General features: G+C 36.9%; 1 protein-coding gene across 1 annotated transcript in view; it reads right to left on the bottom strand.

The window, feature by feature from the left end:
• Nucleotides 1–20,224, bottom strand: part of HSPA4L (heat shock protein family A (Hsp70) member 4 like) — a 55,404-nt gene extending 35,180 nt beyond the window's left edge. The window contains exons 1-5 of the mRNA XM_022556928.3: nt 19,942–20,224; nt 18,755–18,952; nt 8,025–8,082; nt 5,926–6,066; nt 2,486–2,608 (exon numbers count right to left, since the gene is read on the bottom strand). Coding sequence (XP_022412636.2) covers nt 2,486–2,608; nt 5,926–6,066; nt 8,025–8,082; nt 18,755–18,952; nt 19,942–20,135 — 714 coding nt within the window. The 5' untranslated portion in view covers nt 20,136–20,224. The remainder of the gene's footprint in view (nt 1–2,485; nt 2,609–5,925; nt 6,067–8,024; nt 8,083–18,754; nt 18,953–19,941) is intronic.
• Nucleotides 20,225–20,312: the final 88 nt, after the last annotated feature.

A 20,312-nucleotide genomic window follows, 5' to 3' on the forward strand; every position in this document is an offset into this window, starting at 1 on the left:
ATAATGAAACATTAAAAACCCAAGAGTCTATTAAAATGAGATTGGTTAAATATGTTATATCCACATAATGGAATCCTACATAGATGCTAGAATCAGATCGATCTGAATTGTCATGGAATAGTATCTTTATTACATTAAAAAAAGGGGGCATGTAGAGCATGATTTCATTTTTGTGTATGTATGTACTACTAGAAGAATATATTTCCAAATGTTTACAATGGTTGTATTTCAAAGGGAGGGGGAACTATATTGCAGGGGACTTATGATGAGCATGTGTTTCTTTATAAATCACGAAAAAACATTAAATATATTTCTATTAAAAAATAAACTCTTAATTTAAAACTAGTAATTAAGATTACATATACTTATTACTGTCAAACTAAGAAGCACTTTCATTTGGTCTACAGACAAATTTCTAAAAAGCTAATTAAGTATATCCATGTATAAAACTTGGGGCTCTTCCAATTTTAAGTAAGTAGTCTCCTCCAATCTTAGTGCTTTTTGAATTTAGAAATTTCATTTAATAGATAATAACACAAAAAGAACTTGAATTTTGATAAGTTTGTATATCCTGATTTTGGTATTACCCTTCAGACAAAAATCTAAATTATAAGGTATGGTTCACTTAATTTTCACTAAGCACTTATGTACCAGTACTTTTCTAGCCATTAGGGATATGACAGTGCATAGAGCAGAAAATACTTCCCTTTGTACAGCTCACATGGGTCTACTGCACTGATCACAAAGTTAATAATGCCCAAGAAGTTCACAATGCCATGTTCTGATACTAATTTCTGACATGAAAGTAAAATCAAGTATGGCTAAATAAATAGGGATGGATTTGAATTTAAGATACATTTTTAAAATGTGCACCATTCTGACATATACTTTCAAGTAGCAGTATAATGGAAGAGTTATGACCACAAGTTATTTAACTTCTCTGTGTCTCAGTTTTTTCATCTGTGAAATTGAGGTTAATAATATCCTACCTACAGAGTGGTTCTGAGGATTAAATGGGTTAATACACGTTAAATGCCTTTAATAGGGCCTGGACAATGGTAAACTCTATCATTTACTATAACAAAATGACTGGAAAACAAAATACTAAGCTAATATTTTTCTCTCATTTAAAAATTCTATATACACCTGACAGGGACTTCCCTGGTGGCACAGTGGTTAAGACTCCATGTTCCCAATGCAGGAGGCCCAGGTTCGATCCCTGGTCAAGGCTAGATCCCACATGCATGCCGGAACTAAGGAGCCCGCCTGTCGCAACTAAGACCCAGCACAACCAAATAAATAAATATTTAAAAAATAAATAAATACACCTGACAAATTTTAATTACTAAATTCATTGAAGAGTTCATAATACGATTCTATTTTTCTGATGACATGAGACTCCTGAACTCATGTAGTCAAGTTTAACAATACTAAGAATATATTCACATTTAGGTGACAACATATAACTTAAAAACTAGTTATCAATATATAATGGGATCTCAAGAGATAAAACAGGGGGTAAAAGATTAAACGCTTTGTTAAGAATCTTTAAAAGACAGATCTTTTCTTTCTGAAAAGTACTGCATGATCTCACCTATATGTGGAATCTAAAAAAGTCTAATTCATATGATAGAGTAGAATGGTGGTTAACAGGGGCAGGGAGTCGGGGAAATGGGGAGACAGTGGCCAAAGGGTACAAAATTTCAGTTACGTAGAATGAATAAGTTCTAGAGATCTAATGTACAGCATGGTGACTACACTTAACAATATTATATACTGGAAATGTGCTAAGAAAGTAGATCTCAGGTATTCTCACCACACAAACACAAAAAAAGTAACCACAGGAGATGGATATGTTAATTTGCTTGACTGTAGTGATCATTTCACTATGTATATCAAAGCATCATGTTGTTCGTCTTATATCAAAACAATTTTTATCTTAAAGGCTCAAGTGGATTTTGAGGGGTGATAAATGTGTTTATTATACTGATTGTGATGATGATGGTTTCACGGGTGTATGCGTATGTCAAAACTTCTGGAAGTATACACGTTAAATACACCTAATTTATCATTTTAAAAAAAGGATCTTTTATTTCTGATACAGAATATACAGAATCTCAAATTCCCAACTGGGCATTTTCAACCTTTGACATAAATGTTACTAAGGTCGGTCCCTAGGGGTGGGATGTTAAGTGCTACCTGGAAAGATTCTTAGGGATAAGTGGCAGGTACAGCAGTCACCAACTAATCACATACATTAGTTTTTATTTTAAGATTCACTCATTATCACAGTTAACTTTATGGGAAACTCAATCCTGAACTTTATCAAATAAAATAATTTTTAACATAAAAGTAAAAATGGATTTAGGTTATTTACTGGATAAGGGCAGAAGGAATAAAGAGAAGGGAAGAAAAATATTTCAATACAACATTAATACACTGGAAAATATGATTCAAGAGTGTTCATTACTGAGGTAAAACTTACTGAAATCACACAGTCAGCCACTGGTTTCTTCAAAGCATTTTCTGAAGTCTCTTTAAGCTTAGCCAACAGCATTCCAGTAACTTGCTCGATTGCAAAAGGTCTCTCTTCTTCTAGGTATCGTGCCTAAAGCCAAAAGAGGAGATATTTATCAAGAGTCATTTATTCATCTAGTATTTTATGAGCACCTACCTTATACATGATCGATACACAACAGTGAAAGAGGCAAAGTCCTTGCTCAATGAAGTTATATACCAAAAGGATTGCTCTAGTATCATTATGTCTCATCTCTGAAGTTCCAGTGCCTTACACATAGTATTACAACCAAATAAATTATCAAGAGTGTCTTTACATGCTCCAGCTCCCCATCTCCCAGAAGAGCAAGTTTTATCATTCACTACTCTTATAAACAAATAAGGGGAAAAAGATCAAATAATCTTTCTTTTGGAAGTTAGAACTCTTCTTGTGTTTAAAATGAAAACTTTAGTAATACAGTTTTGTGAAAAGGAAATGAGAACACAGCCAAAAAAAAATTCCTTATTTAAAAAAAATAAATTTAATATATATTACTGTATATAGATGTATACATGGAATTTTTAAATTATTTTTTAAAATAACTACTTCATCTCATACACAGGTTTAAGACTAGGTTGAATTTAAGCACCTAAAATGAAACTTTACAGTGCTTCTTGACCAAGGAATACTGTGCTTTATTCAAGTAATCAAACCCTTTCATAATGACAACCACAATATTTATAAGCAATACAAAGTTACCTTAGAACCCATATGATAACTACATCCAACTTACAGAAGAAAACGCTATGTCTTTTAACTTTGTACCCCAATGGAGTGAATACACTAAGCTTTGGAAGAGCTTTAAAGAACTTCTCAAGCAGCACAATGCATGTTTGTATATAAGTGTATAAGTATGTATAAATAATTATATAAAATTTATTTTGAAACAGACTTAAAATTGATAGTCATTTGTTTCCATATCAATTTACAAGTTAAGTTCAAAACCAAGGATTACATGAAATTACTGTCTTTAAACATGGGAAGAAATCAAGCACATTGAAACAAGGGAAAATGAATCAAGTACCCATGTGTCTTAGTCTGATTATAGGAGGCACAACAATACAGTATTTTTAAAAATAATATAAAAGTTAGATGAAATAAACATCAAAGTTTATTCAAACAAATGTCAGAAAAAATAAGTGGATAAAGTGCTTGAGAAGTTGAATGCTAAAGATCTTCAGTCTTCAAAAGATGAAGAAACTTAGTTTGACACAGGACTGATTAACGTTTTCAAAGCCTCTTCAACTAGCTTACTCACTATGCACTAGTGCACTAGTGCACTCACTATGACTGTATAAAAATTCTATCACTTAAAAATTAGGTTTTGGCCTAGTGGTCCGGTAGTTAGGACTTGGCACTTTCACTGCTGTGGGCCTTGGTTCAATCCCTGATCGGGGAACTAAGATCCTGCAAGCTGCACAGCCTGGCCAAAAAAAAAAAAGACATACAAGGTGTTAAAACTTTACTTCGGACTTCTCTGGTGGCATAGTGGTTAAGAATCTGCCTGCCAATGCAGGGGACACGGGTTCGAGCCCTGGTCCGGGAAGATCCCACATGCCGTGGAGCAACTAAGCCCATGTGCCACAACTACTGAGGCTGCGTGCCACAACTACTGAAGCCCGCATGCCTAGAGTCTGTGCTCTGCAACAAGAGAAGACTTTACTTCTAGTGCATTCTTTCATAAGACATGGCCACCAAAACTAGAGGGCAAAAAAAGATAGAGAAAGTTATGGAGTAGATGGTAAAAGTTCTCATCACAGGGGAAAAAAATTGTGCAGTGATGGATGTTAACTAGACTTACTGTGATCATTCTGAATGTATACATATATTGAATCATTATGTTGTACACCTGAATACAATGTTATATGTCAAAAAAAATTAGGTTTTGGCTTTCTGTAAAAATAATTTATTTTGTTTTTATCAAACTACTCACAAAGCATAATTTTTAATTTTCTTTTGAAAGAATAAAAGCAAAAGAATTTAAGTGGTTTAGAATAAAACTGCTCCACAAAGAGTCATTAACCAGAAGTTATCATATCTAAAGGACATGTGAATATTATTCTTTATCTCATTTATTGCTATCATGACCCATCCAGCTTCCTAGTCAGAAACTCCTGATCCACAAATTTCACCTCCTGATCCACAAATTTCACGATTTTTCAACTTGTCTTTAATCTCTCATGGTGTCTTTTCTGAACTACTGTAAGTCTCATGTCTCCTTACTACAACTCATCATCCATCCTGTAGTCAGAACCCTCTTCTAAACATGGAAATATATATCAAGTTTAAAATCAGCTATTAAAATTTTTAACTTTGAGATATAATTCATATCACATAAAGTTTATCCTTCTGAAGTATATAATTCAGTGGTTTTTAGTCTATTCAAAGCTGTACACTGATTACCATTAACTGTAGTACATTTTCATCACCCTAAAAAGAGTGACCCATTAGCAGTAGTAGTAGTAGATTCACCCATTCCCCCTTACCCTTAACTCCTAGCAACCACACATCTGTTTTCCATGTCTATTGATTTGCCTGATTCTGGATAGCCATAAAAATGGAATCATACAATATGCGGCCTTTTATATCTGGCTTATTTCCAGTTAGCCTGTTTTCAAGGTTCATCCATGTTGTAGCACATATCAGTACTTCACTCCTTTTTATGGCCAAATAATATATTCCATTGAATAGCTATACCACATTTTGTTTATCCACTCATCAGCTGATGGACGCTTGGGTTGTTTCCACTTTCTGGCTATTATAAATAATGCTATTATGAACATTAGTGTACAAATTTTTGTGCGCACATATGGTTCAATTCTCTTGTGTATATACCTAAGAGTAGAATTGCTGAGCCATATAGTAACTCTGTGGTTTGGGGTATTCTGTTAGTTTTTGTTAACCAATCTATAACTTTCTGTCTCAGGATGTAGAAGTAAAAATCCAGAATCCATCTCTTACTTGGAAGAAGACTTTGCTTTAATACTTCTGTAATATGTTATAAGATTCTTCTAAATTAGAGAAAGCTCATTATAGAAATTAACATACTTTTGGGGTCTATTTTTCTAAATCACATCTGCCTTTATTCCTTAAAAGTGGTTCACCTCTGAAAGTTCTCCAAATAATAATCCTTTTTTCTTGACAATAAAAGTATTTGGATTAAAAAGATTATTATTCTAAATCAGATTCTTTTTTTGCATTCACTAAAGCATATTACGAAAACTGCCTGTATTTTTGGTATAAAGGTGCTGCATCCAAAAGAAAGGAGTTAAATTTAAAAATTTTTAAATATTTAAAAACAGGCAATATTATCATATTTGGTTTCTTTAATTTGAACATATGTTTGCATTCTGGGAATATAAGCTTACCTTAACTCCTGCACTTCCATTAGACATCTTCTGCAGCTCATAGGGAAGCCTGATCCTTTCAGTTTGCACAACAGGATCATCAAATGATCGCCCATGAAGCTTTTTGAAACCATGAATTGTATTTCTTACATTCGTGACTATCTGTTGGCAGTAAACACTTTTATTTATCAATTACTTAATTAATGCAAAATAAACACTATGCTAATACTTGAGAATCACCAAGTCTCCTTATCCTACATATCCAAGTTCAGAATCACACACAATCATTCATTCTTCCGGTTTCTAATTGATAGAAAAATTACACTATTGCCCCTCCAACTCTGCTCCTACCTCAGGAATGTTAGATTCAAAAAAGAAAACTTTAAAACTTTTCAAATAATACAATGAAAATCTATCTACAACTCATTTCTGGCTTTCTTCAACACTTTTGGGCTAATAAATTAGTATCTTTGATTTCTTTCTTTCCACTTTCATTTGTGTTTTTATTTAAACTATGTTTTTTATTGCCATGTTCTTCTTTTACTCTCAATATCTTATTCTTTGTGGTACTATGTTGCTTCCACTGCTGAAAACTGCTCCTAGGCTAGTAAATTAAAACTCCTTCCATGTAACATGATGCTAAGTTAAAGTGTCTTAATTTGTAAATAGCTTGTATTTTGGCAAAGTAATTTTTTTCTTTAACTAGAACATGTAGTTCAAACTATAGAATATTATTGAGATCCAGTTGTTGCCCTCTCAGTGATCTTTAAAGCCAAGTAGATCTTGATCTTCAATTATGAGATGAAAACTACTGGGATGCTGAATTACCATGTTGATCTCTTTAGTTCTGGAGAAGTAACTCATAGTTTGCTTTCTTCAGAGAGTCTGAGGTCTACGATACACTTAGAACATCAGCCAGTGGACTTCCCTGGTGGTCCAGTGGTTAAAGAATCCGCCTTCCAATGCAGGGGACACGACTTCGATCCCTGGTCAGGAAACTAAGATCCCACATGCCGCGGGGCAGCTAAGCCTACACACCACAACTGTTGAACTTGCGCGCCTCAACGAGAGAGCCCATGTGCCGCAAACTACAGAGCCCAGACGCTCTGGAGCCAGAGAGCCCATGCACCACAACTAGAGAGAGAAAGCTGGCATGCCACAACTAGAGAGAAGCCCGCAAGCTGCAACTAGAGAGAAGCCCGAGCACCGCAACGAAAAGATCCCGCATGCCTCATCGAAGATCCTGTGTGCCGCAACTAAGACCAAACGCAGCCCCCCAAAATAAGGAAAATTAAAAAGAAGAAGAAGAAGAAGATCAGCCAGAATATGAGATGTAAACTTTAGTGAAGGGGTCCTTTTGGCACAAACAACATTTGTTTATATGTAATATGAAAATGGAAAAGAAAGAAAAAAACACATTCATACACAGGCCAACTGTAAGACAATCTTGATAAAAAAAAATCTTAAGCAAAAATTCGTGGATAAATGAGTCAATTGAATAATTGAGTACAAAAAGTCATGAGGAAAAATGCCCCATTAAACAGACTTATTTTGTAATAAAGAAGACTCAGGTATATATTAAAATGTAAGAAATAATTGTTAAGGGTTTTGGTTCATGGTAATAAACAAAGTCCAAGGAAGATGAACCTATAGCATGGAATGTTAAAAGTGAATGTTTTATGCAAACGGATTTCAGAAGCCTAGAAATATAAATACTTAAACAGATTCCATGTAAAGTAGTAGTAAAATAGTAGCCACAGAGGATTACTCTGGATATTAGTTTCTCCATTTTTTCCCACCTTCTTTTACAAAGACATCATTCACTTGTCGTAGAAGTATATATTCTAAATAGGAGGATATCCTTCATAGAAAGTGACCATACAAGGAAAAACTGACGCCATTTGGTAGCATACTCTGACTTCACAACTAAGATTTTTTTAAAATAAAATTCAAGAAATATTTTACAACCCAAAGCAAAACATATCTAAGATACAAAGATATAAGGACCAGTCATCTTCTTTATTCTCTTTTTTCACTCTCAAGTACATAAAATGGGAGCTTAGTTACCAATATGAAGTTAACTCTGCCTGTAAGTCAAAACATCTACAGGAACAATTTACCTGGCTCTTAGCTGCATTTCCAATGGCTCGCGTTCTTGATCCCAAAGATATACAGGCTCTAAACAGGAAAAAAACAAAAAGTTTGTTCTCAAGGTATTTTTATACTAATGTGCTATTACTCTGCTTCTCTCTATATAAAAATGAATTAAAGGAATGAATATAATTATGTATTACTCAAAAAAATAGGTTACTGAAATCAGAATTTTACATATTTTTAAACTTTCTTAAGTAATAGAATAGTGGTCAGAATAAACGTTAGAATTTTTCTTAATGTGCTAATACTTGGCAACACTGTATTGGTCCCAAAATTGTTTTTCAAATTCTACTGGTCTATGACTTACTAAAAAGACGAACTGTATTTAGTAAGGCCAGGCTCCTTGGATCTAAATCCTGGCTCTGCCCATTAACAGCTGAGTAACCTTGTAGAAATTACCTAACCATTATTTGCCTCAGCTTCCCATCAAGAAGATAGTGTTGATAATAATACCTACTCACAGAGTTGTGTGAAGATTAAGTGAGTGAGTATAGGTAAATGCTTTGAACAATATGCAAATGTAATTCTGCTTATAAAAACAAGTGTAGAGTAACATTTTTATCAAAAAAACTTTCAAAAAAAATTTCATGTTGTGATTCGAGAAAATGTTTCCATGGTTTCAGTTGTAATTACAGGTAATTATTCATTCAATCAAAAAATATTTACAGGCATTGTGTGTATACTAGCTACAATCACTGTGCTTGGAGACTATAGTCTATCAAAAGAAAATCAACATATAAAATAAAATTATGAATGATACTAGCAAAAAAAGAGAATAATCACTTCTAGATAATAAGGCTTAGGAAAAGCAGGTGGAAGATGTGATTTCTGAATTAAGACTTGAAAGAAAAGAAAGCATTTTAATATGTATCTGTTTTGTGGAAAAGGACATTCCCAGTATATGTCTATTCTCAATATGACAGCCTGAGTGATCCTCTTAAAGACAAACTCCTCTGCTAAAAACCCTTCAATGGTGTCCTATCTCCCCAACAGCCAATAAAGCCCTTCATGGTTTGGTTCTTAGCTGCTCAACTCTGGAACTTCAATCTAGGTACACAGGTCTCCTTGCTATTTCTGGAAGAGGGCAAGCACATTTCTGCATCAGGGGCTTTGTACACGCTGTTCTCTCTTTCTGGAACACATGCCATGAGCTCTCACTTCTTTCTTGTCTCTGGCTCAAATGTCAGCTTATCCAAGATACCTTCTCTATCTTATATAAATAACATTCTTGCTCCTCCCCAATACATACATCTCCTGTTTCCCCAATTTTATTCTTCTCCATAATGTATCACCATCTGATACAATTTATTTTTTTACTATCTCCACAGTAGGATGTGAACGCCATGTAGGTAGATAATGTATGTCCCATTGCCTTGATCTGCACTATCCAATATGGTAGCCACTAGCCACATGTAGCTAGTAAAATTTAAATTGACTAAAATTAAAAATTCAGTTCCTCAGCATTAGTCACATTTCAAGGGCTCAAGAGCCAAGTGCTTAACAGCTACATATGGCTACTGGATATGCAGAGAACAGAAAATACATAGAACATACACTGTAGAATAGAAAGTTCTGGATAGCACTGGTCTAGATATCTGGTACATAACCAAGGTACTTGCTGAAAGAAAGGGAAGATGGCTCCTAAGGTTAATGCTCACTTGGAGACTAGGAAGAATACAACTTCACTAGTTTCATAGGACATTTTGGTAGATACATCAGAGAGCCAGATTATACAGTGTCTCAAATGATATATTATAAATTTGAAATATATTTCAGTAGGTTATGAGAGTTCATTAAAGGCTTTTGAATAATAGAATGAACACTCCATGCTTACATATAATACAAAGTGGAAAAAAAAAAAGATCCCAGAACAGTGCTTTTCAAGGGCTGAACAAGATATTGTTATACTGGGGACACAGGATTTTTCAGGGAAGGCAAGCAGTTAAGTTCAGTCAATTTAACAGATGAATGCTGAGTAACTACTACATGCCTGGCACTCTGTTGGGTACTAAAGCTATAATAATAAGGGGAAAAGAGTCAGACATCGTTTTGGCTCCCTTGGAACTTATATTGCTATAGAGTCACAAGTGAAATTAAACTAGGTGGTACAAAAACGGGTACACATGGTGCAACAGCACGAATTGACCTAAAAGAGGATCAGGAATGGCTTATCGGAGAAAGTGATGAGATTTGAAGGAAGAGTAAATGATGATGAATTCAATTAGGGGAGTGTTTGGTGGAGATCATTTTTTTTTTTTTTTTGGGTTCGCAGGCCTCTCACTGTTGTGGCCTCTCCCGTTGCAGAGAACAGGCTCCGGACGCGCAGGCTCAGCGGCCATGGCTCACGGGCCCAGCCGCTCCGCGGCATGTGGGATCTTCCCAGACCAGGGCACGAACTCGTGTCCCCTGCATCGGCAGGCGGACTCTCAACCACTGTGCCACCAGGGAAGCCCTGGTGGAGATCATTTTGACTACAGGAATGGGAGGAGGGCTAGAAGTTATCAATAATCTCTATCAGTATAGTAGCAGCTGAGACAGAAGGAAAAGGAATTAAGAGATTTTAGGAGCTAAAACTCAAAGGACTTTGTGATGAACTAGGTCTTCGCGGTGCAATCCGGCAGCCACCAGACACACATGGCTATCAGGCACATGAAACGCAGCTAGGCTGTATAAGTACCTCGCGCTAACCAACTGTGACACTGGAGCTCCAGCGCAGTTAATCTGAATTGTATGTATTTATTTTAAGTGTGAAATACACTCTGGATTTTGAAGATTTAAAATTTAAAAAGAAATGTTACAATATCTCATTAATTTTAAAACACTGATTACATGTTGAAATAAGATTTTGAATATAGTGATTTAATCAAGTATATTAAAACTTTGCCTGTTTCTTAGCTTTTTAATGTAACTACTAGAACATTTAAAATTATGTGTGTGGCTCACATACATTATATTTATTTTTATTGAACAGTGCTGGAATACATAATAGGAAGAGGTGTCAAGAATAATGTCTAGGTTTCCAGTTTGTGTAAGAGGGTAGATAGTGGTGCCATGCAATGGGACAGAAAACACTGTAAGAGAGACACGTTTGGGGATGGACCGTCACAAGTTCTATTTTGGACATGTTGAGATTGAGGTACCTTTGAGACATCCAAGCAGATATATATGTAGGACTAAAATGTTAAATGTGATGAACAGATGAACGAAACGGAAGTTACTTTTAATTGTGATCTGGCCAAAACAGGATATAGTAAGAATCAGTGGTTCAGGTGACATCTTCATTTCTCTTGCAAATAACTCCTTGATTCAACACAGTCTTTGCCAGAGTAGATATCTGCATACCTGATATAGCAATCCACGCGGATGGTTGGCATTCCAACCTAAAACTCATCAGAGAAAACATGGATTTGCCATCTCTTAGCCTGTTTATAGTCCATCTTACTCTCAACTCCATTATTTGGATACACTTCTGAATACTTTTTTCAATACAAGGCTACCAACATTTCAATGCACAGAAAATCTTATTCTTAGGTTGATTCTCAAGAGTTTAACTTGTTAGAACACTTAGTTCCAAATAAGATTGATTCAACTATCATTTATTAAGTGCTGTATTCACTGAAATATGTTTTGCACCTGTATCACTTCACAAGGAAAGCTAAACAGTTATCATTATCAGATATTCTTTTAGGTTAAAAGCAGACAACTTTTAAAGTTTAAAAATTTAATGTTATAACTTGGAAATACCCAGTTTCAATAGAGAAAATTCTCCTCACATACTAAAGTTCTTCAAATTCCTTCCTTCAATTTTTTTTTTTCAAAAAGATTCTAGAACACAGCCATTAAATAAATACCTGCCAAGGATTCTCAGAAAAATCAAAATAAGTTAAATACCTATTCTCTTTCAACACTTTTACCTGACCTTTAGTAATACCAAGGAAATTACACACATATTAGGTTGATATAAAAGTTCTTATAGAAAAGGATATTCAACAGTTTATCCAACTATGTATCACATAATCCAATTATATTATACTTTTTATATATTATTTCAACTACTATTTAGAAATTCCATTTTATACCTAAAAGAAAAAAAAAAGGAGAGTTCACAATGCAGCTTAAATATATTATATCCAGTCTGATGTTGCCACCACAGTGGTAGTCCTAGATTCTCAAAGAATGCCACAAAACTCTAAACAAATAAGCAAAGCTTCTGAATGTCCTATATCACTTTTAGTAGAGGAGGTGCATAAAAATCAAATGACAGGATATTACTTTAAGAAAGATGTACTTGTATTTTCCCTTAAAATCTAAGATTAACTTTCTGTCTCTCTTATAAAGCCTATTTTTATAAAGCCAAGCATGGTTAGGTTGGAGAAAACACATACTGCCAACAGACTATGAAACTTCTCACCTAAGAGGGCAACACTGAATTTGTTTGCTTCTTTATAAAGCAAAGGATTCAAAACCTCTTGATCTTACCATTTACACTTTAAAAATAGCCCTATTTTTAGAAATCTCCACTTTCCCTTGCCAGTTCCATGAGACCATAATTACTATTTATAACCTCTTTGGCTATCATTGAGTAGATGCTAAGAAATACAATAGCTGAATTAATGATATGAGAGGACAATCAATTAGTTTAAATCAAAAGGTCTGCTCCTTGCATGGCCAATTTGGCTCTGAATCAAATTGTCAACCGCTGATATGGCTGCCAAGATGTCTATAGAGCAGGGTTTCTCAACCTTGGTACTGCTGACATTTTGGGCTAATTTTTTTTGAGGGAGTGGGGCTATTTTGTGCACTAGAGGATTTCAGGAGCACCTCTGGCCTCTACCTGCTGGAAGCCAGTAGCACTCCTCCTTTCCCCCTCCCCCTGTGACAACCAAAATATCTTCAGATATTGTCAGATACGCCCTAGGGGACAACATCTCCTCCAGCTGAGAACCACTGCATCATTTCCCAAATAGTGTTCTGTACAAAATGATTCCTTAGTGGTTCAAATAACTTGGAGACAACATTCTTAGAGTGTTTCAATGCCTATAAACAAATTAAGGGATCTGAGAGTTTGACAGTAAAGAAAACATCTAGTTATTATTTCTCAAAATTAACTATCTGGAAAAAAGTTGCCCTAGAAGGGGTGGGGGAGGAATGTTCTCAAAAGGACTGATTGTTGCCATTTCCTTTTTAGCTTGCTACTTAAAAGTATAAAACTTCTAGGCATCTATGATTTAGTAATAATATAAACTTTCAAATCTTTCAATATGGACAATGCATAAAACATTTTAACAGATAAAAATAATAAAAATTCCTTTAATAGTTTCCAAACGCTTCTAGTAAGCATAATTCACAAATTAGTTTATAACTTGAATCCATTAACAGAAATCACAGACATTTATATAGGTAGACACAATAATTAAAAGGCTGATTAGATACATTAAATGAGACATATTGTTTAAGTATTTAGATTAATTATTAGATTAGATACATTATTTTAAAAGATGACTATCTTACTTAAAATTCATCAGTTCAAAGACAAATATCCATGCACAGTAATTTTGAGTCTTTTGATTATGACTGCCTAGAACAGAGGTTTGCAAATTACCCCTTGCCACTTATTTTTGCAAATAAAGTTTTATTAGAATATGGCTATGGTCATTAATTTGTATTTTAGTGACCACATACTAAAAAGACTACCAATGACATGAAACACCTTCAACTTGTAAGAGATATTATGTAATTTGTACCTATCATTCCTTGACTTCTAGAAACTTTTCAGAATTTTTCACCCACAAATTCAAGGCAATGACTGGAGATTCATTTTGTTTCGTGCATAATATTCATACTAAAAGATTTTATAGTTCTAGCTTTGGCTGTGCTTAAGTGTGAGATACCTGCCCACCCACTCCTTTAGGCACAATTTCATTTTTTAAAAAAAGAAGGGTGTGGGGAAGCTGTTCATTGAACTTTGTTTGTCAACAGCAAAATATTTTGAAATGTACACTAATGGTAGTGTATAGATAAACGGAATGCTGTACAACCATTAAAAAGATGAGATAAATTAGAGTCATATGAGCAAGTCTGAGACGTCCACAGTATATTTTGAAAAAAGCAATTGCAAAATATGTATAATGTAATTCTACGTTAAAAAAAAAATCCCAGTTATATACATATACTTGCAAATGTATAGAAACACACTAAAGTTTAGGAGGTGTCTGGGAAGAGAAAAAGGAGATTTACTTTATGTAATTCTTCAGTATTTAAAATATTTTAAATCAAAGTTAATGTAAGCTAATAGTAAAACATACAAACAAAACCATTTCATATAGTACAAAGAATATTTAATTAAAAAACTGTAAAAATATTCTCCTACTCCAAACTGCTATTATCATAAAAAGTCCTCCTACCCAACTAGCCACTGTTAATGTCTGTAGTTTTGTCATTTTCTGTGTACAAAAATTTTTATTTTCAATACCCCAAGGTAAGTGATTTCTACTTTTGTGCATTGAAGAGGACATCTCACATATTTGAGGTGTAGTGTATAAATAATATTTTCGCATATTTTCAGATTATACATACACTGAAAAAGAAATAGGGAAAAAGTAATGAAGACAGAAAAACAGAGAATTGAACAGTAAGTCGGATCCTACAGAATGTTGATCACAAAACAAATACGTACACCTAACAAAAATGTCTTGAAATAATAGTTTGATTAAAAGATCCATTTTCCTTACTGTAAAATAAGTTCATAAAAATTCAAAACATTACAGACTATGTATTAAAAGCACACTCTATAATTCTACTGTCAAGAAATATCCATTGTTAATAGTTTATAGTCTTTCCACACTACTTTCCTCCATAGGTTTACACTAACTTATTTTGTGTACATATTTTTTAATGGATTTCTAAATTGAAACAAGATTTTTACATGTTCTTAAAATAACTTAAAAGCATATTAAAACATTTTAAAACAAGATAATACTTCTTAAAAAATAGCCAAAAATAGATGACTTGACTGATATTAAAGATCCTTCTCTCTACAGTAACTGCCCAATTTGTCCCATGACACCCCCATGAACCCAATATATAATAGATACCATCCATATGCCAATGGATAATGTAAGGACATTGGGGTTCAGGGGTCAAAGCAGCCTGAAACTGAATCCATTTCACTGCTTACTAGTTCTTGGCCAAGATACTTAACTTTGCTTAAGGCTTCTTATGGAAAAAGATAGCTAGTATTATCAAACTCATAGAACTGGTGTGATATGTGTGACAGCGCAAACACAATTTTTAGCCCCTAGACATCACTATTATCAATACAGGCAGGCAGCATGTTTTAGCTGACCACATGCTTTAATCTGATACTGAATGAGGATTTCTGGCTGCAGTTTTCTTTTCCCATGTGTGAAACTAATCACTTTGATATAACTGAGTCTAGCATGGAAATTCCAATCCCTACATCTATACTTAATCAAGCAATACAAACATATCTAAGGCCTTAAGAATGTACACACTCAGTAATTCTACTTCTAGGAACTTATTTGAAGGAATTAAGGGTCAAAAATTTAGTCATAAAGATAGTTATTGCAACACTGCTTATAAAAAGAAAATATAAACAACCTGAATATCCAATAAGGGATGAATTAAATTAAGGAAACGATTATACAGACACTAAAACTAATAGTATAGAAATATATTTTATATATATAGAGGACACCAAACAGAATATAAAATATAATCTACCCTTGAAATACACACAGAGAAAACCATCTGGAAGTTTTATTTCTGGATGGAAAAATTTTCATTTTCATCTTTTAACATGCCTATATTTCTACAATAAACATGTACTATTTGCATAATAATTTTAAATAAGAAAATATTCAGAAAAAATAAGTTAATATTTTATTCAATTTATGCATGTTAATTTCTTTCTTCCTCTTCAATTTATGCACAAGATAAGAGAGGCTAGTACAAGCACTCCCAACTTTACAGAAGGTGAATCTGAAAAACAGGTTTAACTACTTGCCCTTGGTCCCTTAATTGTACACCAAACTTAAGCAATTATCTTTTTCATTAAATTGTTCTTTGTTTATACGTGGGATTCTCCCATGAATCCATAATCAAGTTTGTTAAAGAATGAAACAAATGTGAAAAAGTATGGATGTTGAAACCAACTAAATCAAACATTTCCTACCTCTTTTCCACAGGACCTTTTTATCAATATTTTATCCTATTTTAATCTATTCTATTCTATTCGCCTCAGGTCACGTGGGATATTAGTTCCCTGACCAGGGATCGAACCCGTGCCCCCAGCAGTGGAAGCTCGGAGTCTTAAACACTGGCCTACCCAGGAAGTCCTCACAGGATCTTTTTATAATGTATTTGCATCTCAGAAATACCTGTGTCATATTACCTTGATGTCAGCAACTGGAATATGGAAAAAAAAATTTTTTTGAAATGCTAGTTTATGTGTATTATTAAACACTGTGGTGTATTAGAAAAGTTACAGGTCCTCTAATAGTTATGCTTTTTGCAAGACAGGCATTTAACGAATAAATGTCTAGGGATCAGAAAGGGCTATGTTTTCACTCAAAAATGTAAGCCCTGCAAAGCAAATATACAGTATAAGAACACTGGACTACAGTGAAGTATTAGTTCAGTAACAATAAAAGATATATTTCTGAGATAAATGACAGTACACAGCCACAGAAAGAAGGTAAGAGTTGCTGATACAAGCTAGGAATACAGTCCTTCCACCTTTAGAACTTTCTACTTTGGATTAGGCTCATTAAATCTAGATATTAGAAGTGACTCTCTTACAATCAGAAAGATCATTAACTCTCAGCCACACAGAATTTGCCAATGTGCTTAAGAATATTAACAAAGAGACTTTTAGAAGACTTAAATAAGCAGCCTAATATCTAAATAACTCTCTTTGAAAGTTTGGCCAGGCTCTTTAAATTTAAAGAGTCATGGGCCCACTACTAAGATTTCTGAGCCTGGAAATGCAGTATCTGTTTTACAATTCTGGTTTATGACCTTTTAGGATAAGGCTTTAAAGACAAGGGGAACATCCATCCTACCTCTCACTTTTTCTCCATAGGCTAAGTCCCTGAAGCCAAAGACTGCCCCCATTAACCTTTACTCTGCTGAAAGAGGAGAGTGGAATTTCCTAGTCCTTTTCTGGCAGAAGCCCATATCTGCTGTGGCTTAAAACAAAATGTTGTAGAGATGAAGTCATAAATAGTTCACAATTACTACTTCACCTTCTCATTGTGCATAAAAGCCAGAAAAAGATGTAAAAAGAAGAGTTCTAACAGTACTATGAAAATTAAATAACCTATGCTCACATTTGAGAATACAACGATCCAAAATTTCAGTAAAAGAAATGTAATGCATATAATCTAGAAAAACGTGGTATAAAACCTTATAGAATATTCTTGGAAAGAAACCAAAGTACAAAATGATTCAAGTAAGCTATCGTCAACATTTCCTTGACATAATTTAAATTACTCATAAAAGTGTAGTAATATAATTATTTAAAGGCTTACCTTAACACTGACAAGATTAGTCTTATATTTAAAGTACTGTATTTTGGACCATTCAGAAGGGTCAAACATGTTTAGTTGCCTCTCCATAGGAAATAAGATATGGACAGTTGGTTTCCTCATAAAATTACCGGTAACAGGAGTCTACAATAAGAAGCTAGTTTTTCATACCCTGTCTTACTTAATTGCTAACTTCCCAGATCAGAGAAACAATGGAACATATGGAAACATGTTTCCATGACATAATGCCACTCCTCCTAAGTGTTTCGTTAAGTGTTCGTAATGGAATCACTTCACAGTCATGCTTATACAGGGCAGCGGCCTCTGACTCTCCAACGGTTCATTCTGTAGAAATATGCTTTTGGTAGGTTCTAACTCCCCCACTTTCCTTTAATGGATGAACATTACCAATACTTGAGGCCAACGACTCCCATCCCTGATTCTCTCCCTATTAATGTACCATTAACCTACGCCCCTGGAAACCGATCCGATTACCTCGAATTCTCAAGGACACTGAGATAAAAACCTGAATATCTCAATCTCTTCTTTAAAAACAAACAAAAAAGGTTTTCTGGGTCAGATGAACTTGCAACTCATCTTCTGATATTTGCAGTCTAAGCTTTCATTTCCTACTTTTTATGAGAGAAAGCTGTCACGCTGACAGATGGGGAAAGCAGGAAGGGAAAAAAGAATAAACAGTTTTTCTACTGAGCGAGCGGGGATGCCCGCCCGCGGCCAATAATCCCACACAAGCCCCACTAGAGGTAACCAAAGATCTTTCTCCAGTGTTCCGGACATCGTGGTGGTCCCACTCCGATCCCTTTCCCTAAAACTAAAGCAGGGCCGCCGGCGGACAGAGGCGTGGTGGGCGGCGTGGGGCGGGGGGAGAGAGGGGGCGTGGGTACAGAAAGGAGAGATGGGCCAGCTATCCGAGTTAAGTCCCTTGTCCTTGAAGGAAAAGCAGCTGTGCGGAGCGAGTACGTCCGACTCCCACCTGGGCGCGCCAACCCGCGGTCCCTAGAGATCGCAGTTGATACACTGCACCTGTCATCTCAGAGTTCCGCGCATCAGAAGAAACCAGCGGGCGGGACAAGCGTAAGGGTCGGGAGGAGACGTTTCCTAGGGTTATGACCAGACAAGGCACTTACGGGGTACACCTGTCGCTGTACTCATTGGCGATGGTTTCGATGCCGCCACTCCTCGCTACCGCGATGTAGCAGTTGAGAAAGCCGAGGTCAATGCCGACCACAGACATCCCGCCGCCTAATGGTCGGGGGGATGGTGCTGAAGCCCTCTGTGCGGGGACCGCGTCCTCTTCTAGGCTGTTGCTCCTGGAACTGCGACTCCTACGAGAAGCAAAGGAGAGATGACCCGAAGTCGCTGCGCATTAAAACGAGGGCAGCGCGTCGGCGAACCCTGGAGGAGGTGGAGGCCGCCCGCGCCGCAGCCTCCGCCAGGCAGGTCTCTCTCCACTGCGGCTCGGCCGCCTCCAACCGGCAGTTACTTGGGTCTGCGCCTGCGCGTTCGGTCGCTGGGGAGTCGCGCCGGCTCCCCTCCGCGCCCGAGGCTGCTCCCGGCCTCGACTTCGGCCGCTTCCGTCAGCACTCGGGCAACGGCTGCCCGAGGAGCTGCGGGTTCGAGAAAGATCTGGAAAATGGAGGCGGCTGAGGCAGCCGGGAGTGGGAGGGAGGAGAAGGGGGAGCGGGGAGGATCGGGCAGGAGAGGAGGAGGGGAAGCAGAACTAGCTAGCTCGGTCGCCACCGCGCGGCAGCGGGGCGCACTGCGGCTGGTATAGGTGAGAGCGGCCGCCGGCGGTTTGCCCACGTGTTCGGAAGGACCCCTTCCGATTGTTTTGGCAACCGGGCGCGGCCGGTCGCAGGGGCAGGACACTGCCCAGGCCTGCCCGGTGTCGGGCGCGCAGCCTGGCGGTTGATGACCCGGCAACCACCTCCTCGCTCTTTCCCCCGAGGGCCCGCCCGCAGCTTTGGCTCCCCGCCCAACCCCCGCCGGCCTCGCCGCCCCGAGGTGCCCACGTGCCGCCTGCCGCGCCGCGCCCGCCCCTGTGAGGTGGCTCCCATTGTGCGGCCGACAGCGGCCTCGCCTCGCCCTACGGGGCACCGCCGATCCCGGGCGGGGGGGTGGGGGAAGGAGTCCTTTTCTCCTCACAAGTGACAGTGTCTGGTATGAAAGCCAATGGGACTTCTTTTTTCCCCCGCCTCACCAGGGCTTGAAATACCAAAAAAAACTTATGTCAAGAAACAACACACTGACAACTTTCCCTTCGTTTAACTTCCCTCATATCCTAAAAGGTGCAGTCTCATCCACTAACCCTTACCTCTGAAAACCAGTTTTACAGGAAAGCAACCTTACGCCTGTGTGTCGCCGTGACACCAAGCAATCCTGTGCGTGGCCTCCAGCCTCTGCCCTTTCGTCCGCAGAAAAGGAGCCTCCGCTGCCCCAGCTGTCTGCTTTCTTCATTTGATCAGCATCTGTGTCTGCCTGAAGTTTGGCTGTCCTGTTCCTTCTCATTCGTTTCTTTGTGAGTTTCTTCTCCCTTCTTGTTCACTTCTTCCTGGGGTTCCTGTTCCTTGTCATTCGGTGCTTCGTGGTCCTGTCCCTTGTCGTTCAGTTCTTCCCAGGTTTCCTGTACACTCTCGTCCAATTCCTTGTGTGATTCCTGTTGCTTCTCGCCCGATTCCTCAGGTC

Source organism: Delphinapterus leucas, chromosome 5, assembly GCF_059928025.1.
Source record: "Delphinapterus leucas isolate spDelLeu-1000000601 "Yukka" chromosome 5, BTC_Dleu_Yukka2, whole genome shotgun sequence".
Taxonomy (NCBI): Eukaryota; Metazoa; Chordata; class Mammalia; order Artiodactyla; family Monodontidae; genus Delphinapterus; species Delphinapterus leucas.